The sequence below is a fragment of the Carassius carassius genome, chromosome 11 (assembly GCF_963082965.1).
Source record: "Carassius carassius chromosome 11, fCarCar2.1, whole genome shotgun sequence".
Lineage (NCBI taxonomy): Eukaryota > Metazoa > Chordata > Actinopteri > Cypriniformes > Cyprinidae > Carassius > Carassius carassius.
Window position 1 is genome coordinate 22,100,444 of NC_081765.1, and position 15,603 is coordinate 22,116,046.

General features: G+C 39.8%; 1 protein-coding gene across 1 annotated transcript; it reads right to left on the reverse strand.

Annotated features, from left to right (window-relative positions):
- Nucleotides 1-12: 12 nt before the first annotated feature.
- Nucleotides 13-14,958, reverse strand: rftn2 (raftlin family member 2). The gene is made up of 9 exons (XM_059562133.1): nucleotides 14,518-14,958; nucleotides 6,058-6,238; nucleotides 4,929-5,037; nucleotides 4,168-4,333; nucleotides 3,303-3,521; nucleotides 2,194-2,300; nucleotides 1,997-2,100; nucleotides 1,830-1,908; nucleotides 13-1,538 (listed from the first exon to the last, which is right to left on the reverse strand). Exons 1-9 carry the CDS (start codon nucleotides 14,654-14,656, stop codon nucleotides 1,341-1,343), a joined length of 1,302 nt encoding a protein of 433 aa, XP_059418116.1. The 5' UTR covers nucleotides 14,657-14,958; the 3' UTR covers nucleotides 13-1,340.
- Between the last annotated feature and the right edge of the window lie 645 nt (nucleotides 14,959-15,603).

A 15,603-nucleotide genomic window follows, 5' to 3' on the forward strand; every position in this document is an offset into this window, starting at 1 on the left:
ACAAACAGCCACTTTAATATGAAGTAAATACCCATTTAATAAAACATTACAAAAAACTGCCTGAAAGATGTTTAAATACTACAGTTGGTAAATAATACTGCACAGTTCTGGCATATAAGAATATGTTAAATGTCTTGAGCTCAGCTTCTGAAAGTGAAGAATCATCTCATTCGGTTCATCTTGGCTTTAACATTGATAGTCTGTTTTGCGAACTAAAATGTGCTTATTCTATTCTGCCATTCCTCAAAGTGGGATAAACATTGTCAAGGCAACATAAGACGTGAAAAATACAACCCTTAACATGGTTAAAATTCTACAAGAATTGTAAGGTGGCACCACTGCAGCTCAATTTGAAAAAAAAACCCAGATAAAACAAATTTGACCACCTTAGCTGAGGAGAACTATGTTTATACTAACAAAAGGAAGTACTCTGTTCATAGTCCCATAGCAGTTATTGAACTGAAATGCTCATCTTAACATACAAATCAGAGTGTTATTATCTTCCCCTTTTGGATAATGTGAAGAAATTCCCAGGAGATTAACAAAAATTCAAGCAACATTTGAGCTCATGGCAGAAATCAGATAAACCGGACTACAGCATCAAATTCAGCATTTAGTATTCATGGGCATTCATGGGCTCCAGCCTGAAGCTCAATAGGTTTACACTGCATGTGCTTTTCTCTTAAAATCTAGCATCTCAAGCTATAAGCAGCATTCCTGATGTTTTGACCTGGGAAATTTCTGTAAGAAAATGTAAGCATGTCACAAATCTGCACAGCGAGTAAAATTTGCATCCTGCAGAAGGGCTGTTTGGACACTCGGTTCCTGAGTTTATGTTGAACTGTGGCAGGTGTTTGAACAACTGAATTGTCAGCTGGTTTGGAGTAAAAAAAAAAAAAGGAACAGGAAAAAGAATAGCAAAAAATGAACAGTGAGGAAGGACACTCAGTGATGATAAAGAAAAACAAGTGTTGGAGCTTGACAAATGTGATTTGAACTGGACATGTGGTATTGTGCGAATGCTGTGAAATACTGATGATGTAAATAACAGGTGAATTTCAGTGCCATTTTTGATACTTTGTGTTAAAGTATCATTGCACATAAACTTTGTGCTTAAAATTAAAAATACAAGTGTAAATAAAACCGGCCTGTAATACGTTATGGCTTGTTAAAAAATAATTTACAAAACGTTAAAAGTTCCACAAGTCTGTTTCTAATACAGCAACACAAGTCTCTTGTGGTCTGGTGATGTGGTAAATTCTAGGGCAGCTGCCACTCTCAATCGCCAAAGATTTCTGACAGAACTTGAAAAAGAAAACTGCATCTTTTGAGTTAGTCCATCACATACAGGTGACTTCTGCAGCCCCGTCGTCCGGCTCATATCCTCCCTCGTCTAAATGGGACAGCGCACTGGGATACCCCCCTCCAAATACAGGGAAACCGCCGATTCCCCCTGAACATGGAGACGACAGCTCTGTGTGCGGTTCATCCACGCCCCGACTCACAGAGTGACTACACACCTCTCGCCGCGTGGATCCCTGAAGAACAAAACGAGATAGTTGAGATACAAAATCCAACGCTCTCCATTGATTTTCTATTGCGGTAAGGTTATAAAAACTATATTTTTTTTTGTTTACTGTACACCATAGCAGCTTTTAGTCAGTGCTCTTGTTTTTTTGTCAGAAATGACAAGGAGGCAGCTTCCCGCAATAGAAAGTCAATGGAGGGCGTTGGATTGCGTCCTTAAAATATGTCTAATAGACAAAATTACAAGTAAAGCAACAGATTTACAAATGTCATTGTTTAAAATGACATTAGCAAACACACACCTGGTTGTGTTGTGGTACCGTCTGGCCTTTGACCGGTCTTTGCAGGAAAACAACCTGCTTGGTGGCGAGATTCCCTTCGCTGCAGGAAAAGAAAAACGGTCAGCTTGGGACCCGGTGATGGGGTGTAAAGAAACATAATTATATGACTTGTACTGTGAGGGTCCCACCTGTCATGGCGAATAATTGGGGTGGGCAGCACACTAGTGAGCAGCCAGCCGAATTCTGCTAATGTGTGGAGCAAAGGACCATAGTCTGTCTTTACATCTGAACCCTGTGAAACAAACAGGAAATCATTAAAGACAACATAAAATGGTGCACACTTAACTTCCTTCATGTGATAATGTGATCATACATGCAGTCACACCTCTATAACGGTCCACTGTTCCACTACAACAGTGTCATTGGCAGGGGGCGCTATGCTTTTCTCCTCATAGACAAACAGCCCCTCTAGAGACCTGGGCACCGGCTCACCTGTAAAAACAACCATTAAATATATTCATCACACTGTATTAACTAATAAATGACTATTCACAGCTACATGTTTACATTGTTATGTCTGGATTTGTGTCTGAATGTTTAAATGCCTAACCTGGAGCATTATTGAAGATTTCCTTTTATCATTATTATTCAGATCTTAATGTTAAAAGTCACGGTTTATAATGCAGGGGACCATTTTATTCTGTTATATTATATTTTTCACCCACCGAGAAATTTGTAGGTGTCATTTATTTAGTCAGTGCTGGAAGTATGTCAATGACCTACAAAAGATAATGAAACTGAACTACTTGTAAGACAGCAAGATACATCCATGTGCACCAACATGTGTGAGAGGATGAAAGAAGAGTGAATAAGATTGTAGAGCCAACACTGAGAACATTTCTGCAATTAAATTATACATATTTTATATTTATATACATAATATATACAGGTAGACAACACACACACTCTATATACAGTATACACATGAAACATACATATGGGAACATATGACATGGGATAGAAGAACGAGATATAGAGCTACTTTGTAAACTGCTTTTCATGTTGAAAATGTACTAGCTCCAGATGTCTCGAACACACACACACATCTGATTTAGCTCCTATTAGTCTTGTGTGAAACAGGAAGCATGGTCGTGAGGTTAGGGACGTGAGCTCTAAATTTAGTTGTGGTTGGAGACAGGAGAAGGGAAATATGGCTTTGGTTAAAGATAGAGAGATGGGGAGGAGGATAATAAAGACAAGGATTAAAAAGATGACTTTAGAGAATGAAAAGATATACTTGGTTAAAAAAAAAAAGAAGATCAGATGACAGGGCTTCTGGCTTGGTAAAAACAATCAGGTAACGCCTTGTAAGATAATCTTAACGTATTCCTTAGGAAGAGCTAAAGAGGAGCTTCCTTTCACAAACACAAACTTGTCAGACGGATAAACAACCAACTCAGGGAATCAGGAGTCAAAACCAAGTCTGAGAACTACCTTTAGGTGTGTCCCAGTAAACAAAGGAGTCGACTAATGACCAGCCCTTGCGGTAGTAAGCTGCGGTCAATTCCAGCCAATCAGCTTCGAGTGCACTGACAACTTGACCCTTCCTGGACACGCGCATGGACAGCGCCCCCTGGTGGTAACAGCAGGCCAGAGAGTCCAGCGGAGCACAGCCCGGAGCCCAGGAGTGAAACAGCACCAACAATCTCAGGTCTGAAAACCATAGGGAGTCTCGTCACACGTTTTGTATGACCAATGCAGAACAGTGCAACCTCAAAATCTGGCACATTTCAGTAAAGTAATCATGCAATGATCATTGCTTTAGACACCATTTTAATAGGTCAAAATCAGTCCATCTACCATAACTAATAAGTGTAACAAGGCAGATAAACGAGGTACGGTACTCGTGTTAAGACACTAACAGCCTCTGACTGTTCTTAATCTCACATGTGGCCCCGAAATGGTTGCCATGGAGAATTGAGAGGTTGGTATGATGCCCAGAGGGTGAGGAGATGCCAGGGCTCCACAGAGGACAAAAATATAACAGGGTTAAACCAAAGTAAACAGACACCACTCAACACAAACTGAAGAGGAAGTAAAAGCAAATAGTAAAGTTATAAAAAACACTTTTTTTTTTTTTAAACGATGTATCTCTTTGTCAACATGTTAAAGCAAAAAAAAAAATAATAATTTCCTGTTTGCTTCTGGATGAAATGTGACATGTTCTTTGTGAGTTTCACCCAATCGTGCATGATCCAAAGCATTTATAGTCCATCTATGTATCGGATTTAAATCTATAAAAAAGGTTTAGTAAATTAGACTTCAGATGGTCCATAATGAGATTAGAGGACCATCTCACCTTGGCTGTAGCCACGGCCCTCTAGATCTGCGTCTCCAGGCGGTGTGCGGGGCGGGGAACGGCAGCCCCTCCTGGGACTGGGCACTCTACTGTTACACCCCCCTCCTCCAGCCTGCTGGAGCACTGACCCCAGGAACCTCACGCCAGCCCTGGCATAGCTGTTCACCTGAGGACAAACACACACACAAAAAAGACAGTCATATGATATGAGATTGTTTATCTAAACATTCCATTATAAGGAACAGAAATGTACGCAGATACATTTTTGAAGAGAAAGACCTCTGACATTTATAGTCAACATGAAATAAAAATTCACCCAATCTACTTTCTAAATGCATGTTAATGATATTATTTCATGTATAATCTACATAAAGAATGACATGCAGTTGCCCCCACCACACACACACTTAAGCTGCAGCTCCCGGAGAGCAGTTGGGGGTTCAGTGCCTTGCTCAAAGGCACCTACGTCGTGGTATTGCCGGCCCGAGACTTGAACCCACAACCTTAGGGTTAGGAGTCAAACTCTCTAACCTCTAGGCCACGACTTCCCCTCAAAACAAGTAAATATAATTTCTAGTAAATATAAAAATGCATGGCTCTTGAAAATGTATATAGATAGTTCCTTTTTGTGGTGGGGTAAAAACCTGAACTAATAACCCAACTGGTTTATCAATTTTTTTTTAAGTTGTTGCACACTGTAAATGACATGGAAAAAAAGTACATGGACAACAGACAAAAGCATTTGAAATGAAAACACAGACCCTGTCTATGAGCAGTCCCACTGTGTCACTGGTCAAAGATTCTCCGGGCAGTGGCCACTCCTCCACTCGCAACACTGGCAAGCTGTCAATCATTGGCACTGCATGTTTACTGCAACCACACAACACAAAAAACACACATCAATTAAGGAAATGCATTTTAAACTCACTTCATGAATACATTATGCTTATTTTATTGTAGTGGACATCTCCTATTCTTGACATGTCATGCATTATCAAAGTACTAAAATGCTAAGATGTTTAATCCTTCTGACCACAACGGACCATACTGGTCAATGGCTTATTAAGAAACCAGCATCAAAGAAAACTGGTTTCAAACAGCACATTTCATGATTTACATCTTATATAAAGTGATTCTTCAGACGCAAGCAAAGATTTAATGACTACAAAGCTTGTTTTTGGCAGAAATTAATTAAACTTACTTTTTATAGTAACATCTGTCAAGTCTATTTCTAGTCCATTAGAGACAGTATTTTATACTTTAAGCAACCATAGAATAGTAGAGCTGGATATCACAGGATGCAAAGATACTTCTATGCGGCTTTCCTTCAAGAAATGACCAGATGGAGGCATCTTAATAGACAGGAAGTCAAGCAAACAATGGATGTGGATATGCCGGAGAAAGAAGCATTTTGCAAGTTTTTCTTGTCTCTTCTTAAAAGTGCATTCAAGCTTATGCTCACTGGATTCAGACATCAATCAAATAGTACTCACAGGACTTGGTATTACACAAGGTTTTTCACACTACAACACTATTAACATACATACAACTGTCCCAGACCTTACTTTTGAATGATTTACAATTTACATTTAACTGAAATGAGCCTGTCCTGTTTCTCCACAGCTTCTTTGCAGGTTTGTATTGGTTGCTGAAAAACAACACCATAGTCAGGGGCTTCTTTTAACTTAAATTTTAATCCACATCAGTACCCCAATATGACTTCACACAAGCCCCTCCCACTCCAGCTAGACTGTCTGACCTCCCACTATAATCTTATAAAATATTCATGATGACTCATTTAAAGTTAATTATTTACTTGGAAGGAGCTGGTCAAGGGGTTTGGAGGTACAGAATAGGGGCTGCAAAGGTCCTTATCATGGTGAACATTACCTGGAACGTTGGCGGACCAAAATGGCCCGGTAGAGCAGGCTGCAGGGCAGGAAGCGGGTCCGGCCCACCGAGAGGATGATGGGATGCAGGGTGGCCAGTACGTAGCCCTGGGTGTAGTATGACTGCAGGGCATGGGGCAGCTCGCACAGCGAGGACAGATACTGAACTGTAGGCCGACTGCCTGAGGAATACAGCACAACAATAAACTCAGTGGAAACCACCATATAAGCTAAGCTATTAGAATTAAAACAAATGAAAACGATGAAGCCACAGGTTGTCTCACAAATTCAGACTTTTGATTATGTGCATTGTTTTTCATAGCTTCTTTTGGCCAAGAACTGCCCATTTAAGCCGCGTTTCCACCGCAGGAACTTTACCCAGGAACTAGAGACTTTTGGCTGGTACTCAGTTTGTTTCCACCGCAGGAACCAGGAACTAAATAAAGTTCCGGGTAAAAGGTGGTACTTTTTCAAAGTTCCGGAACTTTTGGGGGTGGAACTTGGGCGCTAAACATGCTGATTGGTTGAGTTCACGCAGCCTTGTAAATAAAACCATTTATTTGGATCATTTTCAAAATATTACTGTTATTATGTAATGAATTGTAATTTTAAAAAGTATTTTATGCGAGAATGTAGTTGTTTAAAACTCAAATCTGTGGTTTATTTATAAAGACAATGCCGATTTAAAAATGTGTTTTGCCGATTTCGGAGACGGTGAGCTCCACGCGATCAGTGTATCCGCCGAGAGCAGCCTCACCTCGGCTAGACCTTCTGATATGTGCCGCTGGCTCTGATGTCTCTTTAGTGGTTAAACATAAAATGTCATTAATTTGGGTAAATCTAATATGTAATCTTTGGTTTGTATTCAATTTATCTAGATGTTAAAATGAAAATAAAAAAGGCAAATTGATATAATATTTTGTTTCATTGTAATGGCTGTATATATACTAATTTCTCTGAAAGAAGTACATTTCTGCGGCTATTATTATGTTTACATGAAAACAAAAGGAGGCAGTGGTATTTGATATCCTATTTCATTTTATTGTAAATATACAGTGAGGAAAATTGCAGTAACCAAGCTGAGCGGACTGATGTTATCACGCTGCTGTTTGCAGAATTACCAGATTTGCATTGTCGGACATCACACTCCCGAGACGAATGCGCAAAGTCCGAACTACAGAGGATCCAAGTCCAAAATCAGCGTACTTTATATTGAGGAATGCACACAGACCTACGTCACCAGTCTATTTGCCTAATCTTCCCGGTACTTTAGACCGCGGTGGTAACACAGAAAGCAACAGGTCTGGGGGGGAAAGTTCCTGGTACAAATGTTCCTTTTTTGCATCCAAATGATAACTTTTTTTACACTCCTGAAAATTGTGTAAAGACAAACAAAATCACATTGATGACACATTGATCTAGATAAAGCACCCATTTTAATTTTCAATATACATATCTCATACAGAAGAAGCCCATCTGAGCCTAACGGTTTATGACTAGTGGTCGAGTGACATATCACACACCTGCCTTTAATTTTTAAGTGAGCCTGAAGACCTTAATTAGTTGCTTCAGGTGTGTTTGATTAGGATTGGAGCTAAACTTTGCAGGACAGTCGATCGCCAGGAGCAGGGTTGGGCACCCCTGGTCTAAAAACTGCAGTATTCAGAGTAGCAGTAAAAGATGCCATCAACATGGCGGCAACGGCAAGTAATGACGTCACGATGCCCAAGCCCTATACGGATAGAAATCGGTGTAAGAATCAAATAGAACGATTAAAGATAAGTAATAGGCAAAAGTAATAGGCAAACATCATAATACACTCTCGTTTGCCATCAGCATTAAGCAAATATGCATTTCTTTCATTTAAACAAATCTTTGAATGGCTAATGAACATTTAATTTCACAAACCTTACACACTTAGTCGAATCCAGTTGTGAGATCTTGTGAAGTGTGCATTTTTATCCAGCATGATCGCGTGTTCTCTGTGTGACGGTCGGCCCGTGTGAATTGAATGCTTGAAACTTTTGAACTTGTGATTTCGAATTATGCTGCGTTTTATGCATTTTCCCACTGTCATATTATTGTCATTTTCACTATGTGTTGTATGTAAAATGAGTGTTAGGCTTGCTTTGAGAAATATGATTCCCAGTGCACACAAACTTCCCAGAATACCCTGTTGGTTACCATGTTTACTTCCTTCTTAATTTTTATTTAATTTGTGAAAAATACTTTGTCATCTACACACACACACACTATTGGCTCCCTGATTTTCATTAGATTGGCAGTAAAAAAATCAATATCAGTCAACCACTATTCATGACTGATCGTTCTAAACACAGCATGTATACTATAGAGTCACAAAGGTTTGAAGTCAGTGAGACTCTTCAATGTTTTTTTTAAGTCACTTTTGCTCACAAGCAAAATATATATATATAATATATTAAATATATATATATATTAAATATTTTGTAACATTGCAAATGCCTTGACTGTTACTTTGAATACATTTAAACCATCCATGCTGAATAACAAACTCAAAATGGTTGAATTAATGTGAATCAGAAACAACTAAAAGTAGTAATAAAAAAAATGTTCTGCAATTAAAAATTTGTTTTATGGTAGCTGCCTATGTACAGCATTGGATTTTCAGATTCTAAACCACTTAGGATGCAGTCTATGTAGGCAGCAAACAGCAAGACCACCCACTGGTGTTGGAACAGAGCCTATGTTAAGGTTTCTCGAAGTGGCTCTTCGATAGTGTGTTACCGTTTAGTTGGCTTCTTTCTCCTGTCTTCAGCCTCTGACAGAAGATCACCCTGACGTCTCCCTCCTCTCCCACAACCCCCAACACACTTCCTGTGTCCACAAAGAGCTGCTGTTTACAGGGAGGGCTGGACCTACACCACACACACACACACTCCGCCTCAAAAACACAACATTCTACCACACACACACACACACACACACACACACACTTTTGGTTCCCACACTGGGGCAGACCAGCAAACATAACTTTAGTCTGAGAAAACCCAGACCAAATATCTTCTCCCCGTAAACTCATCCTCAAAATGGTAAACAGCTATGAAGGAGAATGGGTTTTTGACTCCCCTCCAAGTCTGATTTGGCAGCTACCTGAATGTTGTACCATCCCAGCAGTGTCTGTGGGCAATAAAGGGCTTTGACAGGCACGCATCTATGCCTGTCCCCCGCACCTGAGCTTCAGAGAAGCGTCAAAGACACAGTGGAAAGTTCTCTGGAAAGACTAGCAATTTGTCCCAAACCCTTGAACCCACCCCTCCTCCTGCCAACTCACACAGAGGTCTCTGTTCTCCGCAGAGACAGAGACTGTGTGCATGTGTTTAAAAGAGGAGAATAAAGAAAACATTTTATAACCCAGATAGGGTTAAATGGAGAGAAAAAAATAAATAAAATAATAATAATAATAATATTGGATGTCTGGTCTTGTGCATGAACCATGTAAAGGAAAGGGGGCAAATGACAAATGGGGCAAAATTTCCAAATTATTTCTAAAAGATATTTATATTTTGCATTAAGTAGAAGAATACAATTCTCTTACGGGATTTATTTTGCTTTGTGGTATTTTTATAAAGCATATTTATACACATTGGTAGTATTTTTTTAAGTGCTTAAATGTCAATAAAAAAAAAGAATGCTATTCAATGCAATAGATAGTTATGGTCCTTAAAACAGGATTCATTTTCATTACACAAAATATTGTTCCTTTCCATTTTAAGTGTATGTGTGTGAGAGTGAATGAGGGAGCCGTTTTAACCCTGTAAAATATTGCAAGGTCACAGCAGTTCATTTAAGTCACAAGAAATGTCAAAACCTGAAAATCATCCAAGGTAAAGTCCAGTTGATGTGGTTTAATTTGATAAATAGCTGGACATTCAGAGCCCCAGTTGTAATTATTCCTAAAAATGTTATATGCTACATATGTCAGGAAAATCATTTTTTTACTCATTAACTAGCACGTTATATGAGATTAACCAAAAAGGAGATTAACCCTTCACATGGAGCAAGAGGATTTTCTCAATAGATCAGAATGAAATTGAAACAATATTTTCAGTTCAATGTTCTGGCTATAAACCAGGTTTAAAATGTAAAATACGATCATTTAAAGGAGTGGTTTAAAAAAAAATGGTCATCATATACTCCTCTTTTCTTATTGGACAGGACAGTTGCTGAAGGTCTGTCAAGTGGTGATTTAAGGCTAAACGGAGACATTGAAGATAATCCCCCTTTTTCTTTCTTCAATGAAACTGATCCAAGGTAGAGATTTAGGCCACTAGTTGTAATTCTGTCTGCTTCAGCAACAAGAACAGCTGGCTTTCCACAACTAACTGCCCAAATTAAACCTCAAGCAAGTTCCTATAAATATGGAAGGCACAACTAAAATAGCTCATTTAGAAATAAACAGATGACTTTTTGCATTTCAATAAATGGTCCTTTTTTTGGGGGGGGGGGGGGGGGGCATTACAGTAATTACATGTCAAATTCTTATATATATATATATATATATATATATAAAAAAATTATGACTATCATTTTATAACTAAATTAAACTTCAATACACATAAGCTACGATCACACTGCAGGCTGAAACGACCCAATTCCGATTTTTTTGCCCCTATGCGACCTGTATCTGATCTTTTCATGACAGTCTGTACGACACAGATCCGATCTTTTCAAATGTGACCCAGGCCACTTGGGTATGTGGTCCTGAATCCGATACGTATATGATCTTTTGAAATGTGACCTCCGTCTGAACGGCCAGGCCACATGTATCCGACCCGTACGTCATTGATACGCTACAAACGTCATACGTCTGCGTTGAAGTAGGCGGGAACGAGAAGATAAATTGATGAATTATGCATTAGTAAAGCCACTCACCTCCCACCACTCCTGGCTGTGACTCCGCCCCCACACCTTTCTCTGTACCGACTTTGCTAACACTGCTCCACAAAACGCCATGGCCAAAAACCTTGCTCTCCTCCTTTTTAATTTTCTTCTTAAAACGAGAAGATTGTAATTGTGCTGGCTCCGTTGGGAAAATAACTTTAATATTGCAAAAAGAGCTCCGCTGTTACTCTTCTGCACATACGGGTCACTTCTAGGTCATTTCACGTTCACACAGGAGATCACAAAAGATCGCATTTAATTGGAAATGTGAACGGCCTTGCAAAAAAATTTAATTTTTTCAAAAAATCGGAATTGAGCATTAAGCTCTGCAGTGTGAACGTAGCCATATTGACCATCCAAGAAAGCCATGGAGTGCACCACACCTTGGACATTTCCAACAGTCATGAACACCTTTTACCATTTTAAGATTCTTTACATGTAGCTTTGCAAATCCTATTGTACAACGATCAAGACTTGTTATCTGACAAAAGTCCAACCGTGAACATTGCCAGAAACACAATACAGCATTCTTAAAAGTAAAGGTTCTTTAAATGCCATCTATGGGTCCATGAAGAACCTATAACTTTAAAATAACTTTTGTTCAATTGAAAGTTTGCTTTAGAGTAGAAAGAGACATGTCCTGAGTCTTGACATGACAAGTCTGTGTCTATACAAGAAGTATGCAAAATACAACAGCTGTGGTATTTCTTCCAAGCCATACAAAGTCCGTATCAACTTCATGATCAGCCCTACCATGATTTTTAGATAGAAGTAGGTGTACATGCCAAGGTTCATGTCTAAAAAGAAGAACCAAGTCCAAAACTACAACTACATCTCATAACCCAAAAACACTCACAGACAAACAGGTCCAAGGAGGTGTTTCCACAGGTTACACTCAATATGCAGACAGCGCGACGTGAAGGAGCCGGTAATGCAGATCTGTCTAAATAGCATAAGCCAACCGGTAAGCAGTGTCAAACATTCACACTTCAGGCATCTGTACACTGGGTGTTCTCAGAAATGAAAGGCTGGAACAAAGGGTGAACAGACATACCAAATGACTTTCCCCTCAGACTTCTCACTCTTACACTTGTAGACATGTTTGCATTCAGACAAAAAGCTATATGACCAAAGAGGTGTTGCACTACAACAGGATTTATTGTTCTGCCATTATTTGAGGCTTTTGATGCATGTTGACTTTTGAGACCAAGTGGCAGCACTTCCAGGTACTGTCATTAAGATCTGCGCCCACAGGACATCACTTGTATCTCACATTGAGCTGGTCTGATCTTGGTCCACTCTTCTTCCACTGAAGTGAGCTTTTAGTCTGACTTCTCTTCAACATACCGAGACAGATCCTTATCCTGTTCAGCGCTAAAATGTAGAGCAATTCCAGCTGCAGTGTTGAACCGATTCCCCAATTATCTCCACATTATCCTGTCTTCTTGTGCATGAACAACCTTTTGGGGGGAACTGAATGAATTAGAATAATTGTAAAGCTACAATATTTAAGAAATAACAGATTTGGAACGAACAACTTTTCTTGCAAAGGCTGAAAGGGTCAACCCTTTGGCCTTCATCTTGACATAAGGGGTTTCGTTCACCTTAGAGCTGCCCGACATCTTGCAATCTGAGTGAACATTAGAGGAATGCTTCCAGTTTAATAGGGGATTCATACAATTAAGGAAATTAGCACCAGCAGGTAACAGATTAACACCAATAACTTGGAGGTATCGGTAAGGGTTCCCTAATTTTTTCCCCCCCAAATATCTCATTTAAGTGCTTCAGAGTACCATTTATGAATAAATAAAAACTGCCCTTCTACTCCTGCTGGGGTAACTTCAAATAGGACTAATCTGTTACCTTAAAATTTAGGAAAATGTAGTTTGTTCTCCACTGTAGGTCGGTTTCAGGTAATAAATAATTATCTAGTCTTTCAAAAGTGATTGATTTGAGTCCTGGGCAGGTGGAGACACGTGACCCTGCAAAAATGCTTCACATTCCAAGCAACAACCTGGATACTGAACAGATCTACACTACCATCACAAAACGGTAATTTTAAGTGTGTGTGACCAACTACATATGTATATAATTTTGTCTACAATTTTCTATACTACATCTCTATTTTAAACTGTTGCCATCAAAGAATTTAGGCCGATCTACAGAAAAGTGCCCCATAGAAATCTCAGATTTGATCCGAAACCTACTTTAAACACATGGTCATCGGAATGGAAGGAGTGCTTAAATTCCATAAAATCAAGCCTGTTGTTCGGACAATAAAGTAGCCTGCTTTTTACCTTTTAATAACTGTTCGTCATTTTCATATGCAGGATATAGGACACAAGACTTGCTTTCAGGAGATATGATTCACTATCAGGATAAATGTTAATGTTAAAATGTTGTAATAGTTATAGTTCTCTGAAAAAAAAAATTGTAGAAATAAGTTAATCCAAAAGTAGTCTTGAAATTTCAGGGAAAAATGGCCCTTACATCCTTTTTTTTTTTAATTTTACAACTTAAATTTTCGCCAAGGAAATAACCATGGCATTGAGAGAGAGAGAGAGAGAGAGAGAGAGAGAGAGAGAGAGAGAGAGAGAGAGAGAGAGAGAGAGAGTACGGTTTCCTTTAAAACTGGAAAACTGTACAGCTCATTTCCCATCATAAAATTATATTCTAGCCCTTTACGAAATCACACGAACAAGAATCCCTGAAGCTCCGTAAGTGGAGAGGAGCGACTGAGGTTTCCTCTCCATCTTAACAGTGTTCAGCGATTACAACAGGTTTTCCATCTCCACTACGCGTTTTCCATTTCCCTCTCAAGGCTGGTTCGCAACAGAAACCAGCACCAATCTTCAAACAACCCGCTTCTCCTCCAGGCAAATGTACACATCATTATACGTTCCAGAAACGATGAATGTGGGGAGTACGAACTTGAAGTACACTGCGCATGGTCCCTTCAAACCAAGAATGATAGAGATGGTGGAAATGCTATACAGAGGAAGCGAGCATGACTGAATGTCATCTCGTGAAACAGACGCGGGTGTATTGTTGTCTGTGCGCCTCAGACGCCGTTAATTGAGGGAAAAACCTCCTGACCAATTTCCACATGTGATGAAGCTCTGGCGCTGTTGCGGGGTAAAACGGTATAAACCCTCACACACATGCCAAGATTCAACATGCCACAAGTTTGAAAGTGCAAACGGCTCAAACCATAGTATTGGCACGTGCCACTGCTTTCTTGCCAGGCAGCTTGCTAAGTTTTCAGAAACAGCCGAATGAACAATTGGAGCTCTTTCTCATTCATTACAACCGAACAAAATGAAAAATGTAACATGCTAAGCGTAAACGTCTGCAAATAAATAAACATACTTCAAGTTGTTAGTACCCTTTAAAAGTCGTTTATTTTGTAACGGTTTACTAATACGGAGTAAACGCATTTTCATTGTAGTAGGAATAACTGGAATTGTATTTTGATGGATTTTTTTTGTTAGCGAGCATCACATAAAATCTTTGTTTACTGCACTGATCTGTAGCCTACCTTCCAGACTGAAGTCCAGCAGCACATACTCGTACACGGAGTCTGTTTTGGTCTCGACCTGTGGTCTCTTTAAAGTGGAGTAGATTTTTCCCGGGTTGTTGTCCTCCGGGTCCTCCAGTTTCCTTAATCCACATCCCATATTTGCGGGATCTCCAGCACACGCAAGGCCGGGACACGGGGCGACCCACTCGGCCACACACTCAGAGGAATCCCGCTCTCGTGCTTAGTGGGTTTGCTCCATATTCCAATTCCAACAACTTAATCCTTTGGGAGTGGCACCGAGAATGACGTGCCGTGTGTCCGATCCCGTTTAAGAAAACGGCTTAAGTCAAGCAAAGATCACCAAATCCTTTTGTGGGGTCTTTATGAGACTAATTAAATAAAATACTTTCTGAAGTTGTGCAATAAAGAAATCCAGATCGTCTTCATTAAAATCTCATTCGTGGCCTGGAAATAATAAAGAAAAAGTTGTAGTGGGCTGGAATCATGTTGAAATGAATGAGGGGGCGTGGCGACGGAAAACGATTAACCAGGCCGGGCTGAATATTAAACAGGAGGGGGGCGTGTATACATTCTAAATGTTTACACAGCAGCCAGACAGACAACGTACTTCTGTTGTTTATTAGGGCCCGAGCACCGAGATGGTGTGAGGACCCTATATCTGCTCCGTTTATTATTATTATTCCGATTCTTCTTCTTCTCCAAAATGAATCGCATGTTTGAGGGCTTAAACATGCTCAAAAAGTAATGAAACTTTGCACACGCGTCAAAATTTTCGTCTAATATAGGATTTTAGAAGAGGGTGTGGCAAAATGGCTCGACAGCGCCACCTATACTAAGAAAATCAACAGCCTTCCAACTATGTATTACGTACATGCACGAACATTCAAGTACACCCGGCTGCAGCCTGCAGATCGAGGCGGGGCTGCATCTGGGGCGGGGTTGCACGTCCAGCCCCGCCCCTACCTACTCTGATTGGCTCAATCGTATTTCATAGACTTACATGATAGGAAATGTGTGCGTAGTTGGTGTAGGATGGAGAATGTTGTTTAAAAAGCTAAAAACGCTGTACAGTTTTACAAAGCC